Source organism: Beta vulgaris, chromosome 1 (genome assembly GCF_026745355.1).
Source record: "Beta vulgaris subsp. vulgaris cultivar EL10 chromosome 1, EL10.2, whole genome shotgun sequence".
Lineage (NCBI taxonomy): Eukaryota > Viridiplantae > Streptophyta > Magnoliopsida > Caryophyllales > Amaranthaceae > Beta > Beta vulgaris.
Window position 1 is genome coordinate 62,092,331 of NC_079202.1, and position 20,795 is coordinate 62,113,125.

Consider the following 20,795-nt stretch of genomic DNA (forward strand, 5'->3'; position numbering starts at 1 on the left):
TAAACTCAACGAGAAAGTACAGAAGAAGTATATTCTATTTATACCATGTTTAATGTTATCCATGATTTACCATTGTTCAATAAACAGAAAAAGAAAAAAAATCCATAATTCACCAAATATAAATTAGCATGGGCCAGAGAATACTATTTCCACAAGTTCAAAGGTCTTTTTCAACCAATTCCAAGGCTCCATCTGTCAAACATCTTAAACTCACACCCAATTAAACACCATAAAACTCCTATCCTAAAAGCCACATCAGCACTACCCATATCACTTCAACTCATTTGAGTGGCTCTGTGATGTTCTTTCCTTAGGAAATCAATTGCATCTCCACCTTTCACTCCCAACAAAAAATCAAGAATTCCCTTTCTATTTTCACCAATCACTTAAAAAAATTGTTGAAATTAAATCAAGACTATTAATAATCATTTATGTTCTTTTTTATTCTACTTAGCAGTTGTTTGTGTGGCCTAACAAACTTTTTGTACATTCTGTGACAAAAGTGTAGGAGTAATTTAGCTAATAATGGCCACCACCGCCACTAATGCACTCTCCCTCTCCTCTTCCTCCACCCTTGTCGATGCCAAGGCGGCTCTCCGACAGCCTGCTTCCGCCTCGCCGCAATGTGTCACTCTTCCCACCCTACCTCCACCGCCTGTCCAATCCCAAGGCCGTGTCTCTAGGACTACTACTTACTGTACGTATGTCAAATTTTATTGATGCTTCTTATTGATCCTTAACATTATATAGTAGTATACTAGTATATGGTTGTTTCTGTTTGGTTGTATTATCATTAGATTGTACTTCAGTTTTCAATTACTGCAAATTTTCTCGATGTAAAAAAAAAAAACAAGTTGATGAAACTGCTAAATTTCTACATCACTAGACTATAAAGTTTAATTATTATATTTGTGATGATTATATTGCCAAATTTAAGTCATTCCAATTAATTATGTCTCAAAAATTTCGCTAGAAACTATTTTCTTCCTAGTGAAAATTTATACATTAACGGCCCGATTGATAGTCGTTAATAAATTGCGGTAATGTGAATAAATTTTAAGTGTAATTTTATTAGGGAAGCACCCTTAAAATCTCCATGGGGAGGCATTTCTTTCTCCATAGGCAAGCGATTTCACCTCTAAACTTGTGTTTTTGTCTCCAAGGGGAAGCAATTTTCATTACCACTTATTACCACCTACAAGAGTAAAAAGAATATCATATGACTAATTTTGAGTTACAGACACAGACAGTGATACCGAATGAACCCTTACTTATTTGTTATTTTATACGCAACCGTAGGTCGGAAGATTGCCAGGAACGTTGTTGCCATGGCCACAGGGGAAGCCCAAGTAGCAGCAGCACCAGCAGTAGCACCAGCGACAACACCAGAATCTACTGATGAAACTTCTTCAGCAGTTGATAGTCTTGACACATCAGAGATTGTGAAAACTATCCAAGAAGCTGTGAGAATTTTTCTTCTTTTTGTTAGTTGTAGTTATAGTATTTCATTTCACAACATAATTGCAAATTTGTAGTTTTTCAAGTTGTAATATTTTTATAATGTTTTATGGATGTGAATACAGTGGGACAAAGTTGAAGACAAGTATGCAGTGAGCACACTTGCTGCAGCAGGGGCTGTTGCTCTTTGGGGTTCTACTGGCATGATCAGTGTGAGTAGTTTTTGCTTAGTTTAATCTTTACGGGTCGTTTGATTCAAGATATGGAATGGAAACAAATAGAGGAGGGGAATGGTAACAAAACTGGTTAGCTTTATCAAGTGTCTGGTTTAAGCCTAAAAATGGAAATGAATGGTAACCAATTCTGCCAAGTGATGAATTTTGTTACTTGAGGGGGAGGGGAAGGTAACGAATTGGGGGAATATATTAGGAATTAGGATCAAGTAATGGTAACGGATTGATCATTGATGACAGGTTGAACCAAACAAGAAAAAAGGGAACCGGTAATTGATTTCGTTTTTTGGATCCGTCAATAATTTAATTGACATAATTATATTATAAATTGACATAATATGGTATGATGGAATACTATGAAACAACATAATAGTATTGATGCTAATAAATTTATGAATGATTTTTTTTTGAAATTTCTGTAGGCAATTGACAGGCTTCCTTTGATCCCTGGTGTTCTTGAGCTCGTAGGCATTGGTTACACAGGGGTATGGTCACATCTATTAACCAATTCATTTGCTGTTTTGATTCACCATATTACTGAACTATGATCATATTAAGCCTTAATTAAGAGTTTTCTAAATTTATCTATTAATATGCAGTGGTTTGCATACCGGAATTTAGTCTTCAAGCCAGAGAGGTAAACCTTTGATTTGATCTTCTTTATTTCACGTAAAAATCTTAGGGGTTGTTTGGTTGACATAAAAATTTATGAGAAGTAGAACTTTTTAGAAAGCAAGTTATCAGGTAAAGTTGTTTAATTTGATTGGCGAAAATGAAGGAAGTCCTAGTTCCCTCTCAAAGTTACTTATCTAGGTCTCCTAGGTAAGTAGAGCTTTCCATGATCAGCGAACGATTTTTACCACTTTATAAGAAATGAAACGTCACGACAAGCACTACTAGAATAGTAGAATTCTTACATACAACCAAACAAGCATTATAATCTTTTGCTAAAATTTGACATATATGTTATTTTTACAGGGAAGCTTTGATAAAGAAAATCAAGGACACATACAAGGATATAATTGGGAGCAGTTAAAAAGAAATGAAAGAAGGTAGTATGAAATTTGGGGATGCCCAAAAGAGTTGAACAGAGATTCTGCAGTTATTTTCTGCATTTGAAATGGAAAATCCTACTTCTCTTTTGTTCTCATATATTTCCCCTAACATTAAGTAAATTATTCTTGTAATTTACTCTCTTTCCCTCTTCAAAAGACACTCTTGTACCTATATATTCTTATGAAAAATCCTTTGCTTTGCAGCATCACATAATACCAATAATGATCCATGCTTTTTTTTTTGAGAGTAATGTGTCATGACTACGAAATTTATAAGGTACAATTTCTCTTGGCAATTTCAAACTTTTCTAGATTCTACGTGAAAACAATTTATAGGATCATGTTCGACAAAAGTAAATGTTAGTTGTCGTATTGTGTTAGAGATACGAGATATAATCAGTATCGGAAAAAATATGTATATATTTTCCGATACTGATTATATTTCGTATCTCTAACATATTGGTCTAAACTGAGACAAATATACGAAATTGTCCAAATTATACCCATCTGATCGACACCTCTTATTTCCATAGATATAAGTTATAACAAGATATAAGTACACTTGGATTAAATCATTACATTGTAACAACAGTTTAAACAAAATCCCAGCATAAAGATCAAGAGGAAAACTTTACAATTGGATCCCTCAAATTATTTGCAAAATTCCATAACCCAAAATTTGTCAACATAACAATCAAACTTAACACCAACAAAACCAGCTCTCTTAGCTAAGGCCTCAAACTCTCTCCTAGTCCTCTCTTTTCCTCCTGGGTTTTGTGTCATCATGCTTACATCTATCTGGCTGATCGCTCTTGCAATGCTCGTCGTCTCTGGCTTGTCAGTGATGTTCGTCTCGACGATGATAATCTTCCCGTTGTCCGGCAAGGCCTTATAGCAGTTCTTCAACAGTACTAGGCAACGGTCATCACTCCAGTCATGAAGGATCCACTGTATAATACGTACAAGTATATAACATACTTAAAGCACATACATTTTTTCATTCAATGATGACAATTAACCTAAGTATAACTAATGAAAAATATGTACAAAGATGAAAAATGACCTTCATGAAGATAGCATCTCCCTTTGGAACACTCTCAAACATATCTCCACCAACGTTCTCTACACCTGAAAAATTGCAGTGTCATGTGGTTGATTCACATTATAGTAGATACTAGATAGTAGTCAGTAGATACTCGATAGTGTTTTTCTCAAGACAGGTTAGTCAGCTATGACCACCACAATATGGAGGCCTTGTTCTAATATTATTGAAAAATAGACCCCTATATAAAAAATTCAACGAAACCATCAAAATATGCAAGAAAATTAGAGGTGATCATGAGCCAGGCCAGGTTCGGGCCGGGCCGCGTCTTGCCCATTGGTCAGACCGGGCCAAAATTCGGGTCAATTTTTTGTGCCCAAAGCCCGCTACTTCGGCCAAGCCAAAAAAATACTTAACAAGTCATTTTTGGCTTGGCCCAAAGCCCGACCCAAAGCAAAAAACGGGTCGGGCGTGTCCGCCCACGGGCCAAAAAAATCTGCCCAAACCGCCCAAAAACAGGACCGGGCCGAATGGAGTTGATCAGGTCTAAAGTAAACCAAAAAACAAACATGCATCAAACTAAGATTTTCTCTTCAAAATCTTTTGATACATTCTAAGAAGAGTTGAATTTCAGGAAGTTTAATAGGATGTGTAAAGCGATCAACAGCACAGGGCCCCACTTCTTAGAAGGTCCAAACATATTAAATTAAATGTTCTTATTTTAGTCATATTATTGCTGCGCTCCATTTTGTCAAAAATATTTTAACAATGATATATTTGCATGTGGAATACATTATTTATAATTTTACAATTTATGTGCAATATTTTTATAGGGCCCAACTTTATAATTAGCATAGGGGCTTTAAAATTTTTAAGATGCCCTTGCTGAATTTAAGAAACTTGCAGACATTTTAACTACCAGCTTCAAATCTTTGCCCCCCCTTATTGGCCCTCTGAAAGTGAGATGTTCCATGTCCTGCTTTGGACTTGTTAAGGTTCGGGCCTGAGTTAGGTCTTCTTTATGAAAAAAATAGATGCTTCAAAAAGTATATGAGCTAGAACACTAAAACCACATATATGCATACCAGGCAACAAAGGGGCGTGTTGAATAACATGAGGCAAATCAAAGTTGATTCCCTTAATGGAGGGATATTGAGATGTAATGGCATGAATACTATGTCCAAGACCTCCTCCTACATCAACAAGTTGTTGGATGTTCTCAAAACCTTTGTATATTTGGAGGATTTTCTTGATAGTGTGTGTTGTTTGATACATTGCTTTGTTGAAAATCTCATTAAACCTTGGATCCACACTAGGGTATTCAAATGCATGCATTCCATGTGCCTTGTTAAATGGGATCCCTCCATCTAATACTGCCTCTTTTAACTTGCTCCTAAAAATAGTAAAGTTAAGGAAAACATCAGATATATATTACTAGTAAGGATTGTGAATTTTACGTGTTTTTTCTTTTCTTTTCATCTTCTATTTCATTAATATATATATATATATATATATATATATATATATGTTCCGGTATGGGACAAATCACAGGGTTCTGAACCGGTATGTCCTTGTATTCAAGCCGGGTTGGATTCCTGCAAAATAGAATAAGTGAACTAGCCTCGGGGGTTGATCCGAGGAACGCCCCTCCGATGCCTAAGTCAGTATCAGGTTTAAAGCCGGTAGCTCTTGAGTATATTGTATTGGGATTCGTGTACGTACCTTATGACTCATATCAACGGAGTATATAGGGACTTGATTAAGCCCATCTCTTGGTTGGGCCCGGGAATCACGGGAGAGATTCCTAAGAATATTCCCTTAGGATATATTCTTATCTTTTACTGAAAGTATATCTTTTAGGCCCGTAGGCATTGCAGATGTAAAATGGACCTTAGCCCAGGCTCGTAAGCCCAATAGCTATTAGACCGGTATCAACTGAACCGGTATGGAACTTAGTCAGCCCCCATACAACTAGCCCCCAAGCCGGTATGTCTATCATAGACACATCCGGTTTAATAGGTTGCAAACCGTTATGGGAAATGCTGAGTTACTTTTAGCAAGAGAATGCGAATCGTTGTCAGGGAATTCCAACGGTCACCTCGAGCTGCGCACCTGCATTGAGAGCTCTTCGAAGAGTGATTGCTTCACAGCTGGGTACTACTAAAACACGTGGCATGATCATGTCGGGAAGACGAAGCGTCACTTAATCTCGACCGCGACTTTTTCTATAAATACCTCTTGCGAGACTTCCGCTTCTCACTTCTTGCAATCTCTCTCTTGTGATCGCGCTCATATCGGACTTTCTCTCTCAAAAATCCTTTCGCTTCCTTGACGGCATTTGTTTGATCTCTCATTCCGGCCTCACGCTACCAGTTGATTCCGGCATATTTTCTCTTCGCGTCTTTATTTCCAGGTATTTTATCGAAACTTTTTCCGATCTTTCATACCGTCTTATTTATAATGTCATCCAACTCTGAAAATTCTGATTCCCAAGACATATCTAAGTCTCCCTCTATTCTGAGTGAGAGTGATGCCGAGTCTGATAACACCTCCATTAGGTCCGTAGAGGTTACCACATCTCCCCGGGCTACTCCTACTTCTGAACATAGGGTAGATAGCCAAAATGGTTGTAGTACTTCCGGCAGACAAGATGTGGAGCCGGCCATTCATGCCTCCCCCTTAAAGATGGTACTGGGACAAGCCGGGGCTTTAGGCCAGTATGGAACCATGAGAGGTCTAGCTGAACATTCCCCCGAATTATTCCTGCCGGCTCGTCTCCTGTCAGGCGCTCTACCTTTGAGGTGGGTGAGACATCCCATAGACCGGTTCCTAGGGAGATCCCGGCCTCTCCTGTCCACTCCGATGCTGTGGAGAGCGTGGAGAAATATGTAGCCGGGACGGATGAGGAATCTACTACCTTAGAAGCCGAGTCGGATTCTGACCAAGAGGACCCTCCCGAGATAATCCCTGAGGATTCTGATGAGGATGCCCTAGCAGAACTGTACATGCCTCCCAGTGATGAGGGCTGTGCTGGTAGTGTCCAATTAGATATCGGCTGGGCGAAGACCTGTCGGCAAAGCAAATTTCTGATTAAGGGTCCCCAATACTTCGCTTTTCCGGATGATTACACATTAGTACTTCCGGCTGAAGGGAGCCGTGTAACAGATTGCCCTTCCGGTCACGTGGCTATTTATGCCCACATGCTTGATTTTGGACTGCGATTTCCCTTGGATCCCTTCTTCGTCAAGGTCTTCAAAGCCTGGAACATATGTTTGGCTCAGTTGACCCCTTTAGGATGGCGGAATTTAATGGCCTACGCCTGGGTTGTCCGTTATAAGGGTTTTCCGGAAACCTTGAACCTCTTCCGAAAGCTCCACTGGATTAAGGAAGATGGCTCCGCCAAGGGTAAAGGGGCCGGGAAGAAGAGGAAGTCCCGTGACGACGAGCTTGAGGGTCGTGGCGGATGGATGTCGATATACACGAAAGCAGGTAAGCTAACGGTTTACCCCAAACCTAGCTCCCTCAAGCTCTGGAGAGGCCGATTCTTCTGGGTGCGTGTTCCTGACGACTTTCCTTTAAGACGTCAATGGACTAAGCCCCGTTCTCGCATGGAACATATCAGGGATAGGGGTTTAACCCGCCGGGAACGTGTGGCCTTTGACTACTTTGCGTCGGACTCTATCCCGGCTTTGAGAGGCAAGAAGAGGGTACCGGTCCCCAAGTATTGGCTTCCCCATACCAACTATATTTTTACTAACCCGGCTTTGTCGGCCTTAGGTTTCTGCCGGGCTGACCCATACGGTGTGTTTTGTTTTTGCTTTTATTGCTATATTTCTGCTTTAATTTCTGTTTTCTGACCGTTATCTCGTCTTCTTTGTAGGCAAGGATTTCCTGATCCGTGAAGCCCTTCACGTCGACAGATCCTACCGGCCATTAAGCAATATGCCTCCTAAACCTGCAAGCAAGTACGTCCCCATACAAATGCCGGCTGGTGGCGGTCGTGGAGGCCGCGGCGGTCGAGGATCCGGCCGGAAGTCCGGTGCCGAGGACGACGTCAGGGATACTATCCCCCTGCAGCGTCGTCAGGCGGAGGTCTTAGCCCGGAAAAGGAAACCGGAACAGACCTCTGTGGCCGAGCCGGCGGCCAAAAGGGTGGCCTCAAAGACCGGCAAGGATAAGGAGGCTCCTGCTCCTAACGCTCCTCCTCTTCTTTCCGGTCGTGTGCCGAGGTGGGCACCTCCTCTTTGAGGCCCAAGATATATAAACAGCTTACTCTACCGGACATGGTTCCCGGTCTTGAGCCCTTCGCCAAGCCCAGAAAGCAAGGCTATCTGGAGCGAGATCGGATGGAGATGCCGGATCTCTTGAAGAGGCGCTGGGCTCGTTCTCCGGTGAAGAACGGCGAGAAGTTCGATCCAAAGATGACCGTTTTGGACGACGAATCGCTGCTCTTGGACCGTCCTCTTGAGGGCGGGAACCTGGGGTATCGTATTTTGAAAGCTACACAGCTTAAATACGATATTCCGGTGGACGAGGTTTATACGCTTGCCGCCTCGCATGCGCATAACTTGGCCCTGGTAAGACTAACAAACTTTATCCTTTCTCTTGCAAGTTTCCTATCGATCTATTTGTTGTCTTGACTCCTTTGTTTCTTTGCGCCTTTTGCAGTCTGCCCAGTCCGGTAAGGAGCTCTGCGACTTCTATCGGTACTTTCAGACTTCTTACTTCAACGAAGTTAAGGTGAGTAAGGAGCTGAAAGGTAGGATGGCCGTTAAGGAGCAAGAGCTGCTTGCGGCAATTACCGAGAAGAATGACGCGCTGGCCGCGGAGAGCAAGGCCGATGCCGCCCTTACTAAGGCGGTGGAAGATCACTCCCTTGTTCTGTTTAACAAGGATGAGGAGATTAGGCTTCTCCGGGAGCAAATTGCTGAGGCCAGAGAGCTGGAGCGCGCCACCGTTAAGGAGTACCAGAAGGGTATGGACTTCGTGAGCCGTTTACTCAACCGGTATAACGGTGGCTGGTCTGCGGCGATGAGATGCGTTCGTCACACCTTCCCGGAGCTTGACTGGTCCAAGATCGAGGAGGCGCATACCAACCTCGTCCATGGCCTACCAGTTGAGGGTGAGGACCTGGATCCCGGTGTGACTGAAGCTGATATTGCCAATGCCGACCCCAGGATTGAGTTTGAGGAGGAGCAGGAGGCCGCCAACGATGTCGCTGACACTCCCAACCCTGATGCCGATCCTACTGTGGAGGAGACGGTGGTTGTCGTTGACGGCTCTGAGGGGAAGAGCAGACCAAGTAGACTCTCAGCCTTCCGCCCTGCCCTTCTTGTATTGGGTAACTTTGTGGTGGTGTCTTTATGCGACCATACCGTATTTTTCCTTGGGCAGCCAAACTATCTCTACCGTTCTGTAAATCCGTTCGCCTGTGATCGGCCTTTTGCTTTTGTTTTGGCGGTCATACCGCATGTGGTTGACTGCTTAGCTTTAGGGCTGTAATTTTTCATTGATTAATGAAGTATAGCTTTTTGATGGACTTTCATGTCGTCTTTTATTCTACACTATGTTTATTGTGGTTATTGACCGATTTCCATCTTATTGGCGGTTTTAATGCTTAGGGTCATTGACTGATTACCCAACAGTGCTTAACTTGTTTTATACCGGCAGATTCACGAAGGTCATTAACCGGTTTCACACTATTGATTAATTCAGCAGATCCACTAAGGTCATTGACTGATTAATCAATACTGTTTAATTTATTTTATACCGGCAGATCCACGAAGGTCATTGACCGGTTTCACACTATTGATTAATTCAGCAGATCCACGAAGGTCATTGACTGATTAATCAATACTGTTCAATTTATTTTATACCGGCAGATCCACGAAGGTCATTGACCGGTTTCACACTATTGATTAATTCAGCAGATCCACGAAGGTCATTGACTGATTAATCAATACTGTTTAATTTATTTTATACCGGCCGATCCACGAAGGTCATTGACCGGTTTCACACTATTGATTAATTCAGCAGATCCACGAAGGTCATTGACTGATTAATCAATACTGTTTAATTTATTTTATACCGGCAGATCCACGAAGGTCATTGACCGGTTTCACACTATTGATTAATTCAGCAGATCCACGAAGGTCATTGACTGATTAATCAATACTGTTTAATTTATTTTATACCGGCAGATCCACGAAGGTCATTGACCGGTTTCACACTATTGATTAATTCAGCAGATCCACGAAGGTCATTGACTGATTAATCAATAATGTTTAATAGGATGGGGCAGCATTGACTGGTGTGTTGAAGATGCTCATTTTATTAAAATAAAACGGCTCTTCCCGGTTGTGCCGGAATTATTGCCTACATACTAGCTGATAAATCTGTTCGGCTTCTAGAGCCTGATTATTCACTCCTACTGGCAACATTGCCCATTTTCTAACTAAACATAGTATTTCTTAAGGACACTGGCGTTCCAACTATTTTTCAACAGCTTGCCTGCCATGTCTTCGAGCCGATATGACCCTGGTACTATCTCTTCTTTGACCAAGTAAGGTCCTTCCCAATTGGCCGTAAGCTTTCCGTCCACGTGGGCTTTTCCTGTTGCTGCCGTCCTTCGGAGGACGAGGTCTCCTTTGGAGATCGGACGGCTTCTTACTCTTTTATTGTAGGCTTTACTTATCCGGTCTTTGTATGCTGCCGACTTCAGCTCTGCAGCCAATCTGATCTCTTGTAAGAGGTCTAAGTCCTCCTTATGTATCTGCTCGTTCAAAACGGGTTCATAGTTCAGAATCCGCCAGTTGGGTAGCCCTACTTCCACCGGGAGTACCGCCTCTGCCCCGAAAGCTAGTCTGAACGGTGTCTCTCCGGTGGCCTCCTTTTCGGTGGTCCTTTTGGACCACAGTACTGCCGGTACCATGTCGGCCCATGCCCCCTTCAGTTCATCCAACCTTTTCTTCAGAGCATTGAGGATTTGCTTGTTAGCGGCTTCCGCTTGACCGTTGCTTTGTGGTGGCAGACTGAAGAGTAAGCAAACTTGATGCTGTAAGGACGCAAGAAGTCGCGTATCGGGCCGCAATCGAATTGGACGCCATGATCCATTACTATTCCCATTGGGATGCCAAACCTAGTGATGATGTTCTGCCAGATGAACTTCTTTACCTGATTAGCCGTTATTTTTGCCGTTGGCTCTGCCTCTATCCATTTCGTGAAGTAGTCAATACCCACTATCAGAAATTTTCTTCCCCCTGATGCCGGCGTAAAGGGCCCTATAATGTCCATCCCCCACTGTGCGAAAGGGATTGGATTTAAAATCGGCTGGAGATCATTTGCTGGCTGGTTGATCACTGGCGCGAACCTTTGACACTTGTCGCACTTTTTTACGTAGGTTTGGGCGTCCGTCAGCATTGTAGGCCAGTAAAATCCTGCTCGTAGCGCTTTTAGTGCTAACGTTTTTCCACCGATATGGTTCCCGCATATCCCTTCATGAATTTCCTCAATTATTTTCGTCGCTTCGTAGGCCGTGACGCACCTTAGTAAAAGGTAGGGAGAACCCTTCTTGTACAACTGTCCTTGAAAGATGCAATACCAGACAGAATCCCTTCTCATCTTTTGTGCCGCCATCTTATCTTCCGGGAGCTCTCCTTTTAGCTTATATGCCATTATACCCTCATACCATTCCGGTTCGGTAGCAATTGTGTTAACGGATGCCGGGATAACTTCGATACTTCTTTCTACCAAGTCTCCACCCTGACACTTCCTTTTCTTGTCGCTTAGACTGGAGCTTGCCAGTTTTGATAAGGCGTCCGCCGCCATGTTCTCCGCTCTTGGGACCAATTGCACCTCGAAGCTTTGCAGTCCCTTTACCATGTTCTTTACCAGTTGTAGGTATTTCTGCATTACCGGTTCCCGGGCCTCATATGTTCCCTCAATTTGGCTTGAGATTAACTGTGAGTCCGTTATCATGATACGTTTCTTGCTCCAGCCGCAATGCTCAGACTTAGTCCGGCCAGGGCTGCTTCGTATTCAGCTTCATTGTTGGAGGCCTTAAACCCGAAGCGGATGGCATGTTCAAAGATTTCCCCTTCCGGAGATGTCATGACCACTCCGGCTCCGGCTCCACTCTGGGCTGCTGATCCATCCACCTCAACTTTCCACCTGCCGGCGGATTCTGCGGGTTCAGAGTAAGTTGTCTCTACTATGAAGTCTGCCAAAGCTTGGGCTTTGATCGCGGTACGCGGCCGGTATTCTATGTCGAACTCCGACAGCTCAATTGCCCACTTCAATAATCTCCCTGTGGTGTCTAGTTTGTGGAGGGCTTTTTCCAAAGGCTGATTTGTGAGGACTTGGACAGTGTGGGAGTCAAAGTATGGCCTCAGCTTTCGAGCTGCAATTAAGACGGCATAGGCCATTTTTTCCAGCAGTTCATACCTCTGTTCTGCCCCGGCAAGTACATGACTGACGAAGTATATGGGGCTTTGCTGTCCTTCCGGTTCACCAGTAATACCGCCGCGACCGTCTTCTCGGTTACCGACACATATGCTGTAGCTTTTCCCCCAATCTGGCCGGGTTATGGTGGGCAGCGTTGGAAGTGCTCCTTTACTTTTCGAAGGCTTGCTTCTGCTCTTCTCCCCATTCAAACTTCTTATTTCCCCGGAGAATCTTGAAAAACGGCAAGGCCTTCTCTGCTGATTTGGAAACGAACCTTGTTAGGGCCGCCATCCTCCCTGTCAGCTTTTGAATATCCGGATGCTTTTTGGCTCCGGGAGGTCACTGATGGCTTTAATTTTATCCGTGATGGCATCTATCCCCCTTTCGCTTACCATGAAGCCGAGGAACTTGCCGGATCGTACTCCAAACACGCATTTTTTGGGTTTAACTTCATTTGGTGTTGCCGGAGTGTTTCGAATGTTTCTTTAGGTCAACTATGTGATCCTCTTCAGTTAAGCTCTTTACTATACTGTCATCCACATACACTTCTACATTTCTGCCTTTTTGGTGTTCGAAGATCTTGTCTACCAGCTTTTGATAGGTAGCACCGGCATTTTTGAGCCCGAACGGCATTGCTTTGTAGCGTAAACCCCGCATCTGTAATGAAGGCCGCTTTTTTCTGTCGGACTCGAGCAAACTTATCTGGTGATACCCTGAAAAAGCATCCATGAAACTCAACAAGGCATGGCCGCTAGTTGAGTCTACTAGCTGGTCAATTCTCGGCAGGGGGTAGCAGTCCTTTGGGCAAGCTTTGTTGAGGTCCGTGAAGTCTACACACATGCGCCATGTCCCTTGGATTTTTTCACCATTACACATTTGCCAACCACTTGGGTAGTCGCAGGTTCGATAAAGTCTCTGCCAGCAACTTATCTACTTCCACCTTAATAGCCGCGTTCTTTTCTGCTGAGAAGTTTCGCTTCTTTTGCTTTACCGGCCTTACCTCCTCGTTCACATTCAGGCGATGCACCATGAAATCCGGGTCAATGCCCGGCATTTCGTCTGCCGAGAAAGCGAAAATGTCGGCATGCCCCCTCAACAGGGAAATTAAGTTGACTTTCACTTCTTCACCCAAGTCAGATCCGATTTTCACTGTTCTGTCAGGTCTGTCTTCCTCCAAACTTATTTCTTCTGTTTCACCCGCAGGGCTAGGCCTTGGTTGATCTGCCGGCCTTCCCTCGAAATTTTCCATGGACAGGTCCTTCCTAGCCTTATTTTCTAATCTTCTCCGTTTTCTTTCCGACGGCGGCGTGTCGGCTGGCCTTTTATGATCAGAGTGTTTTAGTGCGGTAAGGTAGCATGCCCTTGCCGACTCTTGGTTGCCTCTGATTTTCTCCGGGTTACCGTCGTTAGAGGTGTAGATCATGGTAAGATGATATGTTGAGACCACAGCCTGCGCGTCATGAATTAGCGGCCTCCCAATGATGGCATTATATGCCGCCGGGACGTCTACAACCAGAAATTCCACCATGAGATTTTGACCGGGACCCTTCTCCTATCTTGACCGCTAACTTTACCGTCCCTTCTGGGATGACAGATGCTCCTGTGAAGCCGATAACTGGGTAAGAGACTGGTTTCAGACATGTTTCGTCAAATCCCATCTTTTCAAATGTCTCTTTGTAGAGGATATTGGCGGAGCTTCCTCCGTCCACTAGAACCCGGTGAACCATCGCATTGGAAATTTGCAGAGATACTACCAAAGGGTCGTCATGGGGGTAGACGATTCCTTTGGCGTCCTCTGAGGTAAATGCTACAGACGGCATAGATGGGGGTGTTGGCCACGTTCTGGCATTGTTATAGTTCACCTGGTGACGGACCTCCTTGAGGCTGGCTTTCGCCCCGTGGATACTACCGCCTCTAGTTGGTCCTCCGCTGATGGTATGGATCTCAGTGATCCTGTCCTTTACCGGCCTTCTACGCCGTTGTCGTCCTCTCTTGGAGGATTTTACGGTCGTTCCTTGACAGGTACTGGGTAAAGTACCCTCGCCTAACGAGGTCTTCAATCCCGTCCTTAAGGTCCTTACAATCATCTGTTTTGTGGCCGTAATCATCATGAAACTCACACCACTTGGACTTATCCCTGCCTTTATAGTACATTTTTTTCGGTCGCTGCCACTTATTGTCCTGGCTATGAAGTTCAAAAATTCGGGCTCGAGATATCGTTAGTGGAGTATAATTGGTGTATTTGTCTGGCCTCCCTTCGAACCCCTTTTTCACGGAGTTGCTTTCCTCTTTTCTGCCAGTTGACTCGGATTTTTTGTCCCTCCGGTATTTGTCATCCCGGCGGTCCTTATCTTTGTCTTTTTCCTTATCTTTTTCTATGGCCACTGGCCTCTTGCATTAGCTGCTTTGTCAAATTCTTCCCCCCGGATGAAGTCATTAGCCTTCCCAGGACTTCTGTGAGGGATGTCATCTTTTTTCTGCCGAGATAACTGCGAAAGGGGGTACCTTCTTTCAACCCCGTCATTAAGGCCAATACGGCTACCTCCTGCTGTAGCGTAGAATAGTGACGGCTTCGGCATTGAAACGCCCGACATAGTCTCTCAAGCTTTCTGTCTCTCCCTGTTTAATAGACATTAACTCACCGGTTGTTCGTTCACGACGCTTATTGCTAACAAAATGTGTCACGAACATGGATGTCAGCTGTCGGAAGTCAAACACAGTTGCCGGTGGGATGCTTTTGAACCAGGTCTGACCTAATCCGGTTAAGGTGGATGGGAACACCTTACACCATACTGAATCTGTATCAGTGTATAACATCATATGGCCCTCATAAGCCGATAGGTGGTCCTCTGGGTCCGTCTTACCGTCATACTTGCATGTCGGCATTTTCAGTTTTTCCATGGGCTCTTGCAGGATTGCCGTGGAAAAGGGGGAATTCCGTAATGACACTTGCGCTCTACGCCGATACTCACTCCGGCTTCTCGGCTGGGAGGATCGCTGCTGAACTTCGGTATCCTGCGCCTCTTCCTCTTCTTCCTCCTCATTCCCCACCTGCTCTGTGGGGGTCTTCGAATATGCCACCTGATCCTGGTCATGTCGGTCTCGCTCACCTTGGCGACCCGTCCATGGTGTACGAAGTTTTCTCACCGGACTGTGGGCTCTGCTCAAGGGTCGCTTTGGCCGGGGACCGGTCGGTGGAGTTCCGTTAGCCATTGCCTGGAATACCTCTGCCGCGCTTCTCAGCTGTTCTGGGGTGAACATATGCTGCAGGGTATGGAAGATGTCTTCCTGGGGGGTCTCAGGGGTTTGTTTGGTCGTACCAGCAGGGGGCCGACTCGTCTTAGCGGCCGGTAAGGGAGTCGTGTACCCCGGGGGTGCTTTGTCCACGGGGACATTGTTTTCGTCCGTCTCCGGCATCCCTAATGGTTGCTTAGGATCCATGAGGGTTGTTTGGATGCAGGGGATGGCTTAGACTACAAGGTATTGTTCGCCCCTCCTTCTAGCGCCAATTGTTCCGGTATGGGACAAATCACAGGGTTCTGAACCGGTATGTCCTTGTATTCAAGCCGGGTTGGATTCCTGCAAAATAGAATAAGTGAACTAGCCTCGGGGGTTGATCCGAGGAACGCCCTCCGATGCCTAAGTCAGTATCAGGTTTAAAGCCGGTAGCTCTTAAGTATATTGTATTGGGATTCGTGTACGTACCTTATGACTCATATCAACGGAGTATATATAGGGACTTGATTAAGCCCATCTCTTGGTTGGCCCGGGAATCACGGGAGAGATTCCTAAGAATATTCCCTTAGGATATATTCTTATCTTTTACTGAAAGTATATCTTTTAGGCCCGTAGGCATTGCAGATGTAAAATGGACCTTAGCCCAGGCTCGTAAGCCCAATAGCTATTAGACCGGTATCAACTGAACCGGTATGGAACTTAGTCAGCCCCCATACAATATATATATATATATATATAAAACTTAATACTCTTCCCGTTCTTAAAATAAAATTGAAAAGCTTTGATGTTTATACTAATGATATACTAGCCTTGACCGTAAATTAATGTTATCGTGTAGTATATTGTTGGATTAGTTTTCATATTTAATTAATTTGTTTTCAAAATATAAACTATGTTTAAATATTTTTACTAATTGAATTTTAGAGATTTTAATGTTTAAACTTATTTCTTGATACACGTGAAAGGCAAAATATTGTAATTATAAAAGAAAAGAAGAAGTCTATAAATTTCACACAATCACAAATTTTCTTCACTTAGACAACTACACCTATGATCTTACTTCCTCTCTTTTTTTCCTATGACATCATTGGACTTGTATACCTTTTTTGTAAGACCTTTGCCTAGAATTTTGTTGACTAATATAAATATAAATATTAGTAATTCTGATGCTTTTGAATTTATCTTATTATATATTATCAAAATATGCATTTTATAATTTTACTAATATATAATTAGATATTGATGGATGGTCAATTAATCAAAGTGTTGCACTAATAATAACGGACACAAGTGAAATCTCATATGAGAACTAAAAAGGTTAAATTATAGTACTTCTATACTTTTTCTTGTCTTGCTCACTTGTAATATTCTAGTCAAGGTTAGATAATTTTGACCAAATAAAGTGATTGTAATATATGAGAAAATATAGTCAAGTATGATTTTGTCAGATTCGTCTAGATGTCTTGTTCAATGATATCAACTTTTCATAATACTACCTCCGTTCTTTTTTAGTTGCAACGTTTGACAAATTGCACTATTCATGTTCTCTTATTTGACCACATTTATTGATTTATATGTTAAGCAAAATATAGTCATGTGGGGTCTTATTTGATTCGTTTCGATGTAAGCTTTCATAATATCAAATTTTTATAATTTTTACTTACATACAATTAGAGATAAAACGATTTGAAATTGTACATTGGCAAGCGTGAAAATCAAAATATTGCAACTAAATAAAAACAGAGGTAGTATTTAATAATACCTATTTAGGAATATTAATGGCAAAAAATATGCATGACTGTGCAAACTAAAATTAGGCAAGATATATTGGATAAACAATTTGCTCAATATAAGAAATTAAAAGTAGGCAAGATGTGCATTGAAGACTGCACGGGAATATAACGAAATAATTAGCTTGTCAAGTTGCCAGTGCATCTATATCGGATAAATAATACATCCTCTGTTTTTTTAATATTCCCACTATTCCTCATTTTTGTTCGTGTTTAGTTTGCTTTGTTACATATATGTAGATCAAAACTTATGGTTAAAGTTTATCTCTCTCCTAAATAGGAAAACTTATGGTCAAAGTTTATCTCGCTTCTAAATAGGAATGAAGGGATTATACACCACATTTCTATTTTAGTAAGTTTTCTATTACTTACAACTTTAACATTTTTATCAATATATGATTGTATTCTCTCTTTCTCTCCTAGCATGCATACAGGGTTCTTTTATTAGCACAACCTCCAAAAATATAAATTACGAGAGGAATTATGGACATATTCTCTTCGGCATAAAACAGCTGAACTGAATTGAATTGAACTGGATTGAATTGAACTGAAATGAACTAAATGAACTGAATTGAACTGAACTAAACTGAACTGAATTGAACTGAAAATAAGTTGGGGAGAACATGACTTAAAATTCATCGGAGAGGTACCCTATAAATTTATCATTTACGATAAATCTGGTGGACATATAGAACCAGGCCAATATGTTTCGTTCAACTTATTTTCAGGGCATGTTCTCCCCCAGCTTATTTTCAGTTCAGTTCAGCTCTGGACAATACTTTTACTATCACATATCACTATTCATTTCAGTTTAGTTCAATTCAGTTCATTTCAATTTAGTTCAGTTCAATTCAATTCAGTTCAATTCAGTTAAGTTCAGTTGTTTTATGTCGAAGAGATAATCTTAGATAAGAAAATATAATTTTAGATAAGTTACAGATAATGTCAGATAAGTTAAGATAAGTCAAATAAAGTCTAATATGTACAAGTTTAGAAAAATTTAGTTAAGTTCAGATAAATTCAAATAAGCAAACATAAGTCGAAAAGACCAAGGCCACAAAATGAAGGAATTGAACGAACTTACCAACTGGAGAGGTAGACTTTATCAATAGCCAAATTCAACATGGGGGTCAATGACACCCCATCTTGATCAGGCACGAACCACTTGGTCACAGGCGCTGGACCATAGCGCCTCTCGACTCCACCATCTGCGTCGTACACAACGTCGCAGCTCACTACAGAGTATGTAGCTAGGACACGCAGCATCCTGTCAAGCATGACCGGAGCTTCCGAGTTAGTGGCCTTGATCGCGGCTGCCAACTCGGTAGGCGAGAGACCGGCCGAGCCGGCCTCGCCACAGATGATCTTGAGCACACCCAACTCAATGGTGGCATTCAAGACCATGGGTAGCACACAAGAGTTTAGAATTTGACCCGCATAAGCATAGCTCTCGGCCTCTTCCTCGTCATTGTGAGCTTGAGCTAGTGATCCGTTGCTAATAACACTTGTGTTTTTGTTTTGGACGTTGGATTCGTTGGCCATTTGAATTTTTATTTCTGTAGTTATGTTACTTTTGTTATATAGGTTAGTTGTTTCGTGGGATATGTGGTGTAAGAAGTAGAAGGGAGTGTGAGGTTCTTATAGAGTTATAGTTCTTATTCTCAGTATATGTCAGCGTTCAAAGCTAGACATGTTCAAATCTAATTAATGCTCCCTCCGTTTCATTTTAATCTATGCATGTCAATGTAAAACTTTAAGGATATATATCTTTAGTTTTTGTATTTGTAAAAATTATAAAAAGTACATATTAATAAAATACAGGTTATGATAAATCTAACAAAATCTCACATGACTATATTTTCATCCGCCTATAAGGGTCTGTTCTCTTCGGCATAAAACAGCTAAACTGAATTGAACTGAAATGAATTGAACTGAATTGAACTGAGATGAATTGAACTGAATTGAACTGAATTAAACTGAAACGAATAGTGACATGTGAGAGTAAAAGTATTGTCAAGAGCTGAACTGAACTGAACTAAACTGAACTGATCTGAACTGAACTGAATTGAATTGAATTGAACAGGCCCTAAATCACAAATGATGGTCAAAGTGAAATTTGTGAATAGTGTAAAAGATTAAAAGACAAGCCGCAATTCCCAACTATTAAAAGTCAGTATTCGTGTATTTTTCAATGATTTTACCGCATTCAACTATTGGAAAAAATCAACTGTTTATCAATTATCGTTAGTTCAAACAGACGATAATCAACAACATTATTGTTGAGATCTTTATAAGATGATGTCAAATCTTGGATTTTTCTTTCTTATGGCACAAATTTAGAAATAATTTTCCTAATAAAATTGCGGAAAATTGAGAAGGATTTATCTAAACCTATGTCATAATGTGTAGGTTAAGAATTCCAAGATTTTTTTTTTAAAAAAATAATACAACAAGATTTTATTTGGGGATGATAAATAATGGTGGATATTTTAAGATAGAGATAATCATGTAATTTTTTTTTTTTTGGTTGGATAATTTTGAAATGAAACTTTTTGTATAATAAATAATCATATCTTATATAGAATTTTCAATGTTCTTAATTAACCTATGATTTGTGGTATAGGTTAGAAAGGAGTCTGAATCCTCTATAATACCCAATTAAGAATTAAGAATTAAGAATCAAGAATTAAGAATTAGATAATCGAAATTCTCCATATATTCCATTTTGTTGTTATCTCTTATTATAGCGCTGAATATTAACACAACGAAGAAGGAGAATTAAAGAGAGTAGAGAGATAAGAGAGCATGAAGAAGGAAATGTTATGTATTCCATAGTAGGTTTTGGCCATGTTTGGTAAATGGCTTTGTCATTGGCTTTTGTCTTTTCAATTTGGTTAAACAACCAAAAAAAGTGTTTGATTATTCATTGGCTTTTTGGCTGGCTTAAAAAGTTGGCTTTTAAGCCAAATGAAAAAGCTGCTTACAACAACTTTTTGGTTTGGCTTTTGGCCCACAAACTCTTTAATAAACAACCAACAACCACAATTAATTTTGCTAAATACTTTTTCAAACAGCTGACTTAAACAACCAACTTAAAAAGCCAATACATACCGCCAATGCTTCCAGGCAGTCAAACAAGTCAACTAAACCAGCTAAAAGCCAACAGCCAACAACCGATTGTCAAACAACCTCATTATCACTGGTTAGACCTGTGCATGGGCCGGGATGGGCCTGTTCACAGGCTCGGCCCGCGGGTTTAGGGAAATGGCGGCCCGGCCTAGCCCGGCCCGGTCACGCGAGTGGCGGGTCGTGCCTCCTGCGGGTCTGACCCGTGTTTTATGTTACTTTTTTGTATCTTTGACAGTTTTAGGCAAAAAAAAACAAAGGAAAGGAGTGTTCGGCTCGCGGGCCAGCCCACGTGGGCTCGTGCCAGTGCGGGCCTAACATAAATTTTTTTGACCATGACAAACCCGCGGCCCACGTAACGAACAACGGGTAAGACCGGGCCTCCAGCGGGCTCGTGCCAGGCCTGGTCGAC

The 20,795-nt window shown here is 41.9% G+C and overlaps 2 protein-coding genes across 2 annotated transcripts; one reads left to right on the forward strand and one right to left on the reverse strand.

Moving 5' to 3' along the window:
- Nucleotides 1-317: 317 nt before the first annotated feature.
- Nucleotides 318-2,960, forward strand: LOC104902321 (protein CURVATURE THYLAKOID 1B, chloroplastic). The gene is made up of 6 exons (XM_010690093.4): nt 318-697; nt 1,300-1,463; nt 1,584-1,670; nt 2,114-2,176; nt 2,291-2,328; nt 2,670-2,960. The coding sequence occupies exons 1-6, from the start codon at nt 526-528 to the stop codon at nt 2,725-2,727; spliced, it is 582 nt and encodes a 193-aa protein (XP_010688395.2). The 5' UTR covers nt 318-525; the 3' UTR covers nt 2,728-2,960.
- Nucleotides 2,961-3,253: 293 nt separating this feature from the next.
- Nucleotides 3,254-18,884, reverse strand: LOC104902234 (caffeic acid 3-O-methyltransferase). The gene is made up of 4 exons (XM_010689977.4): nt 18,342-18,884; nt 4,874-5,181; nt 3,810-3,874; nt 3,254-3,694 (listed from the first exon to the last, which is right to left on the reverse strand). Exons 1-4 carry the CDS (start codon nt 18,797-18,799, stop codon nt 3,398-3,400), a joined length of 1,128 nt encoding a protein of 375 aa, XP_010688279.2. The 5' UTR covers nt 18,800-18,884; the 3' UTR covers nt 3,254-3,397.
- Nucleotides 18,885-20,795: the final 1,911 nt, after the last annotated feature.

Coding starts and splice junctions, on each gene's coding strand:
- LOC104902234 (XM_010689977.4), bottom strand. CDS start 18,799: ATGGCCAACGAATCCAACGTCCAAAACAAAAACACAAGTGTTATTAGC. Junction 5,182..18,341: donor AAAGTCTACCTCTCCAGTTG/GTAAGTTCGTTC, acceptor TACTATTTTTAG/GAGCAAGTTAAAAGAGGCAG. Junction 3,695..3,809: donor GAGATGCTATCTTCATGAAG/GTCATTTTTCAT, acceptor CGTATTATACAG/TGGATCCTTCATGACTGGAG.
- LOC104902321 (XM_010690093.4), top strand. CDS start 526: ATGGCCACCACCGCCACTAATGCACTCTCCCTCTCCTCTTCCTCCACC. Junction 1,464..1,583: donor TGAAAACTATCCAAGAAGCT/GTGAGAATTTTT, acceptor ATGTGAATACAG/TGGGACAAAGTTGAAGACAA. Junction 2,329..2,669: donor TTAGTCTTCAAGCCAGAGAG/GTAAACCTTTGA, acceptor TTATTTTTACAG/GGAAGCTTTGATAAAGAAAA.